The sequence below is a fragment of the Monopterus albus genome, unplaced genomic scaffold, assembly GCF_001952655.1.
Source record: "Monopterus albus unplaced genomic scaffold, M_albus_1.0 scaffold174.1, whole genome shotgun sequence".
Classification (NCBI taxonomy): domain Eukaryota; kingdom Metazoa; phylum Chordata; class Actinopteri; order Synbranchiformes; family Synbranchidae; genus Monopterus; species Monopterus albus.
This window is the reverse complement of record NW_018128054.1, coordinates 870,710-878,125: the sequence shown is the minus strand read 5'-3', so window position 1 is coordinate 878,125 and position 7,416 is coordinate 870,710. Positions and strand designations below refer to the sequence as shown.

The 7,416-nt window shown below is 40.0% G+C and overlaps 1 protein-coding gene across 1 annotated transcript in view; it reads left to right on the top strand.

Annotated features, from left to right (window-relative positions):
* The first annotated feature begins 449 nt into the window (after window positions 1-449).
* The window catches only part of pitpnc1a (phosphatidylinositol transfer protein cytoplasmic 1a), a 32,227-nt gene continuing 25,260 nt past the window's right edge, over window positions 450-7,416 (top strand). The window contains exon 1 of the mRNA XM_020616452.1: window positions 450-1,080. Coding sequence (XP_020472108.1) covers window positions 1,033-1,080 — 48 coding nt within the window. The 5' untranslated portion in view covers window positions 450-1,032. The remainder of the gene's footprint in view (window positions 1,081-7,416) is intronic.

Sequence of the window (7,416 nt, the reverse complement as noted above, 5' to 3'; positions counted from 1 at the left end):
AGTTGACAGGATGTGTTTGGCCAACAAGGGATTGTCGAAGAAACTAATAATTTATTTCAGATACTTATGTTGCCCTTTGTTGTTGCTAACAGTTACATATCATATTTCTGTCAAGGTTTTGTGAGATGTGTGCCACGTTATCCCACATGAATGGTTAAGACTCGATTTACTTGTCTGTTTTTATATTGGTTATCACCCATATTTAGGTAAACAGAAAACAAAACCTCTTTGGCTCCGCTGAATATGTAAAAGTACCACGCAGAACTTCCGGTCATGTTTATTAACAAACAATTTAATTTAATGTTTGATGCAAACGACAATATTGAGTCAGTCAACAGCATTCTGGCTAATAATTAACTGCTATATACGTGTACTAGTGTGTATGTTTATTATACAGTATATCCGTATTTGTATGATTATACAGGGACGCTGATGGTCCAAGCCGACTACTTCCGGTAGGCTAACGTTACTGCCTCACAGTCGCTGGCTTGACGCTGCTGCTCCACACGGCTGCGCATCACTACAGTGCACGGAGCTGTCAGGAAAACTCAAAGGAACAGGAGATGATAGATTTGGAGAGCTGCTTTCAAGAAAACACGGTTAAACGAAGAGTGTCCATGCCTGAAGAGGAAGGAAACGACGAAAGGCTCAATCCTTAAGGCTGCTTGAAGTTGATGTTGAAGGCCACTTGTTTTGGAGTTTGGTTTGATTTCTTTACACTTACTAATCGGCAGACTTTATCCAGAGACAAAACTGAGGTGTTATTTACGGAAGGATTATTATAACCCTCAGTAGACCCTCTTTTTACTACGGACCTGCTGTGTGTAGAGATTCACGTAGGTATAGCGAGGTGCTGCAGGAGGTGTTGCTGATGCAGAAGTGAGGAAGGATTTGATAAATTAGTGGATCTCACAGACCATGTTTCACAGAACAAATGATTTCAGTTAAATGACTGACTTTTAGGATCGCGCCCAAGACTGAAGTCCGAACCTACATTTCCCCCTGTGGTGCCATCTCTATTGTGCAAGGACTATGCTGATGAAGGAGTACCGCATCTGCATGCCTCTCACAGTGGAGGAGGTAGGTGAAGTTTTCTTAGCATCTCTGTTGTGTTTAATCTGCTTTGTCTACTCTTCCATCACTAATCTAGCAACATAGAGTTGCTGGTCTGCACGTTTAGTTTGATTCGCTGTATTTTTCCCCCGTGGAGATGATTATTGTAATGTTGTTAGTGATGCGCTTATCATTATGCACCAAAGGACATACTGAGCTCCTGTGACCGAGGTAAGGCAATTACCGCGGGGTGGAGCTACTGTTGTTGCCTGTGTTTTAAACTAATGTTTTGTGTTCAAGAGAAGTCGTGCTGTCTAAGAGAGACTGTTTACAACAGCGGATGGATTCGTGTAATTATTGTACCACTGGCAGTGAAGGGGAAAACTGTGCATACATTTTACTTTGGATTGTGATTGTATGTTTGTGCAGGGTTAGGACTAACACATGCTGTTACACACTGCATTCCTCCTCTCTTATTCTTCTCTGCATTGTTATTCCATGGTCATATTATGAGGAAGCAAGTGCATACCTTTGTACTCCTTATTTTTTTTGGAAGTAATGCAACTGCTGCACTTATTTTTTTTTAAAGTCACGGTTTAAATGACTAAAATGCAGATTTAATGCACATTTCTGGTGATGTTTTGATTGTACAGACACACACACATACATTGGTGGTTGGTGGTAGGATGAGGCAGCCTAAAGTTCCCCCTCAGGTCACAATGACACAGAAATAGCTTTAGGATCAGGAAATGCTGCTGTGTCTTGACATTTTTGGAAGCAGACGAGATACAGTAGTTCTTGCTCAGCTCAGCTATGATTGAATTTGTTTGATTTTTGCTTGATCCTGCTCCTGTCTCCATAATCTGCTCAGTTAGTGTGATCATCCTGCTCCTGTCTCCATAATCTGCTCTGTTTTTATTGACTGACATGAACTGAATGAATGGATAGTCGTGTTTTATGTTTATACTTTTTCATACAATAGTTGTATGTGATGTAGTAAGAGGTGTAGCACATTTTACACTGCCACTGTGTGTACTTGCCTTCCTGCTGTAAAAGCAGGTAGTCTTCATTTGATTCATTCCACTGTTACCTGAACCTAAACAACAGATGTTCCAGCTGAAATGTTGGGTAGGTTTTACCCACCATTTAACCCAGTTTATGATGTGGCTTTAGATGTAACTTACAGGGAGTCAGTGCACTTTTAAATAATTGTGTTACCATAGTGGTTTATAGACAGTCATTAAACTATCTGTTTGTGAAGGTGCAGTCCTTCTTTGAGCAAAACCCACGGTTGTTCTCAGGATGGGTAAGGATGAAGTCAGTCATCGGTAGTTTCAATCAAAGAGCTGACCTGAACAGCCTCTTCCGAAGTCTATTGATCCTTATCTTGGTCAGTGGCCCTGCTTTAGACCCTGAAGTAGTTTCTGTGAGTTTCATGTTTATAATTATACCACGGTGCCGCTTCACATCTTGTCCTAAGGCTGACTGGCATCTCTGTTTTGCTTTGTTCCAGTGGTGATAGAAGATACTGTTGCTATCTGTGGCCTTGCTTTCTCTTGGAGATATCATCAGACAACCTAACATACATTTTCATATCTACGCTGATGATATCTTTACAGACTCCCCACCCTCTTGCCTGATGTCAATAAATTAGTGGATGCAAAAATAATGTTTTGAAACTAAATGAGGACAAAACAGAAATATTACCACTTGGCCCAGAACCTAAAAGGAACCTAGTGTGATACCTAGAGACAGATAGATAGAACATAGACCTTGCAAATTTGTGTCATGTGCCACACTGGGGCTCTGTCCAGTCTCTAATTATAATTTTAATATAAATCTCTAATCATAACACCATTTTTCAAATCTAACTTATGGTTTCTTGACTTTAAACTCCTGTTGTTTCAGTTGCTGTTTTATTTCTTGTTGCTTGCCTCATTTTGTGTACAGCATATTGAGTTGCAACCTTGAAGCATTAAATCACTGCTGTTGTAAGTAGTAGTATGCAAGTACGTGCCCACACACGCAAGGACACATAAATAATACAGTGATCATCAGTATCGTGTGTTGTTGTTTGTGCCTGTGTTTAAGAGACAGATATGATCAAGAAACGTCTCTATGTAAACTCTTAACAGTAAACGTGAGTGGATCTCATCCCCTTAACAGTTTCTGGCTACAGATAGGCAGTAATTTTCTAATGCAGACATAAAATAAAAGGAAAGCCTTTTACTGTCCTTTCCTAATTAATTGCAGCAGCAACCAATGAATTTTAGTTGAAGTAGTATCTTTCAGTAGTGCTTCATCTGGTGTGAATGACGTATTGTACCCCTCTTGTGGAAATGGGATGCATAATAGAACACGCCTTCATTGCACAGTCAGTATACAACATTTTTCCTTGGATTCACGATCAGTAATGATTTATCTTGTGCTTCGGGGTCCTGTTTATGTGACAGTATACGGTATACACTACTTACGGGACACATCCTAAGAGTCATGAATAAGAATCTCCTTGAATAGCATCCGCATGAGGACAGCACGCTCCTCTTTAGATAAATGTTAGTATATTAAGTGGACAGCTTCTTTGCACAAAGACATGACTAGACAGCTAAATAATTTTATCACCAGCTATCCTCAGCAAGATTCTTCAGGTGACTTGCCTTCCAGCAGTGATGAAGCTCAGGCACTGCTGTTAAAAAAGATTTGGAAACAGTGTCATAGCATTAGATCAATTTAATTTTGATTAGTCAAAGAATATTGAACTAAAATATATCTGCAGTACTTATTTCTTTTTTATCATGTAGCAAATATGGAGCAATCTGTGTATTACATTGCCCTTATGTTTCTGTTAATGTTGGCATGTTTCTGCGATCTTGGAATATGTAACTTTTTACTTTGTTATTTTCATATAAAATATTAACATTAGTTGTTATTTAGACATAAGACACAGATGAGAAAATGTAATTTTGACAGCCACTTGTGCATAGTATAAGATTAATTTAGATTATTAGTGTTGAGGCTTCTCCAGAAACTGCAGCTTCTTCATCCATGCGTCTCATTTCTCAAACAGTCCAAAGCCATCGGTGCTGTGTTCATAAATACAGATCACAAACTGCTACATTAGTGTGTGCATGCAAGTGGGTAACTTTGTTTAATATGGGGCAGGTATGTCCTCAGGCTTACATTAGCTCTCACAATTGTGATACAATAGATAATGTGTGTCTGTTATGCTGTACGCGCAGTACACTGTGTCCACGCAGAGTGTTCTCATATTATTGTGCACATTCAGAAACCTGCCAGTCTCTTTAATACAATAAGAGAGGCTAGAGGATGTATTTGTCACACTGGATATATGCAGACACTTTCACCAAATGCTGACAACCTTTATGATCATCATTTAGTAACAGGAAGAAAAGAGAAATCTGCCCGAACACAGTCTATCAAAACATGTCACTTCACAGGATGTGTCGCCACACCCTTCTCTAGTTGTGTTGGGTGTCCTTCTTAGTCAGAAGAACAACTGTTTTAAGGTTTAGATGGGCAGGTTAAACATTTAAAAAGAGATTAAAATATTGGCAAATCTTGAAACATTTTATTTGGTATGGATTTGAGGTCACACCAAACAGACATAGATGAAAGCACAAGGGTTTCACTCTTAATGGGCTCTGGATTCTCCTGTGAAGGTGTAGTTCTTGCACTAATAATGTTAACATCTAACAGTCCTCTATGTTCTACTGCAGTGTGAGAGACATACACCAGTTTTGATTAAGGTGACAGCCAGTCAGTGTAAGGTCAATCTCTGGGGCTTTTCCATATGTTTGTTTGTGTCCCTGCATACTGAGATGCCCCATAGCAGGTCTAGGCCCTCAACCTGAATCTTGTTTACATCCCCAGGGTAGAGGACCTATGCTCTGACTTACTGGAAGCCTGTTCCTTCATTGTTCCCTTAAGGAACGTGTAGCTCAGCCAGACAGTGACCTGGCTCACACACACCAGATGGAGAGATGCTCATTCACGTTATATGCCAGACATTAAAGGATGAGCCAGGGAGAGGCAGAAAAAAAGAGAATATACTGCACCGTATCTTCTTGTGCTAGTATAATGGTGTGTACACACACGGATCAATAAGCTGAGGCAGTGACAGCTCCTATTCATTGTGAATGAGACCTGGTTTTCAGCTTTGTGCTCCCGCTGAGCTCATCAGATTCAAAAAGCACCCATTATGGGGGAAAGTTGAAAAGGGCTTACATTTATGCAAATGTACTCTGACAGTGCAAGTGACAGATAGTTGGTAAATTTAGAGGTGCTGATAGGTGGATTTTGTTACCCTTGAACAGAAGCAGAGTGAACTAGGTTCTGTTAAAGCCCTTTATGATGTAACTTCAAATTATATTTATGGTTGGCTTGGTTGTTTTTATGCTATGTTCTCTAATGTGCCTCAAAACCAGTACACTGCAAACCCCATAGGGAATCATTTCCATATTATTGTCTATCTTTAGTACCCAGGTTTACTGTGACATTCATTTTCACTGCCTTATCAGTTACCATGCAGCTTCTTCTGTGATGAATTAACCATTCACTAGTTAAATAGTTAAAGAATGGACCGTGTCTTTTCTGAACCTGGGCAGCAGTTGATTTACTCTGACTGCTTCCTTGATCAGCTCCTGAGCTTTGAAATGTGGGTTGATGGAAGGACATCTTCGCTCTGTTAAAAGATGGGAAGTGTCCATTATCATTTAATAAATGCAGTAGTCTAAGTCAAGGGAATGGAACTGGATTCCAGTTTCAGTCAGTGCTAGGGGAGCTTTATTAAATCTTGATGGACTGAAGACCACTTCTGATGCTCCATTTCCACAATGTACAAGAACATCATTAGATTAATTGTTAATAGGCCCATCAGTTCTAACCGTCATAGTTATTGTTATGAGCTCCAGATCATTCCTCTGAGTGATTTACTGCATATCGGACTTGCTCAAGGATTATTGATGCCGAGCACCCTGCACTTATTTGCTGATTCCCATCAGTCTTTGCTTTATGTTTTACAGTCACATGTTGGATTGTGTCCAGTGGTCTACACTCAGTGGGTGCTTTCAACAGGGGTCAGTTCTGTATGGCTTTGTTACATTCCACCAATACCCGCTGCTGATAGAGATCAGTCCATTCAGTTACTTCTCTGCATACCATTAATTGAATTGCCTCCATTTGGCTGAGTCCTGTGGTTATCCAACTGTCAGCCTGCTGGCCTGTAGGAGAGCACTGAATGAGGCCCTGCTGTGAGGTTAATAGAAACCATGGTGGTATTTTCCAGGTTGCCTGCACACACTCAGCTCCAACTTGCATATCAGACCAAAACACAAAATGGGACTCACACATCTAGAGAACAAACTGTTTTCGAACTTCATAGTCTACTTTTACAAGAGAAAAGACTTTAATGGCGATGATGAAGTGGCAGGTTTTGTGCTTCTGGTTTGTTTGCCCAGGTCTATTAAAGTGTAACGCGCTTCTGACAGTTTCTGCGACATGCATCCATCTGAAGCTAACAAAAACATCACAGAATACAAAATGCATTTCCTAGACTTCTATACACTTTAATGCGGAGAGTCTGATGAGAAGATTGACACCACTCCTCTGTATGTACTGTATGTATGTAGCTGGAGGCAGCAGCCTCTTAGCATAGTTTAACACAAAGACAGAAAAGGGGGGAAATGGCCTTTGCTGGTTGCCTGGCAACATCACATGACAAGACTCCAGGATGTAACTGCAACATTATCCCTCATAGGGTGGTAACGTATCATTTTTACACTTTGGCATTTGAACACGTCATGATTACTGTAATATACCTTAGATATTTTTCTCATTTAATGAAACATTGCGAGGCTTGTTTCACATGAAAGTGTTGCTGTTTATACTCTGTATGTTTATGCATCGCTGTCTTACAAAGTACTTATCTCTGCTGAGAATACAGACATGGCCTAAAGACTGATGTCTGAGTGTAGTTCGAACCATCTTGGTTAGGAGCACTTCAGAGTTTATGTAAGGGTCCACTGAGTCAGAAGTTCATTTTCGCTTTCATAATTTTGAATCAGAGACGCTGGAGATCCCAAAGCTGCTGTAAGTCTTATAGAGACTGATTAAATTTTTTTTTTTTAAAGTGTGCACTTGAATCTGAAGACATTAGCTGCATCTCAATTCAAGGCCTGGATCTTTTGAACTTGCAGTTCACTTACTCTTCAAAAGAGTTTGACCAAGTGAAAGTTAGATTTATTGATTTAAATAGAATTGAAACTGAAGTTTGTGTTCAAGTTTGGAAAGCAGGGACTCAGGCTCCTTGTTTAAGCTCTGTCAACATCGGTTACACATTTCTTT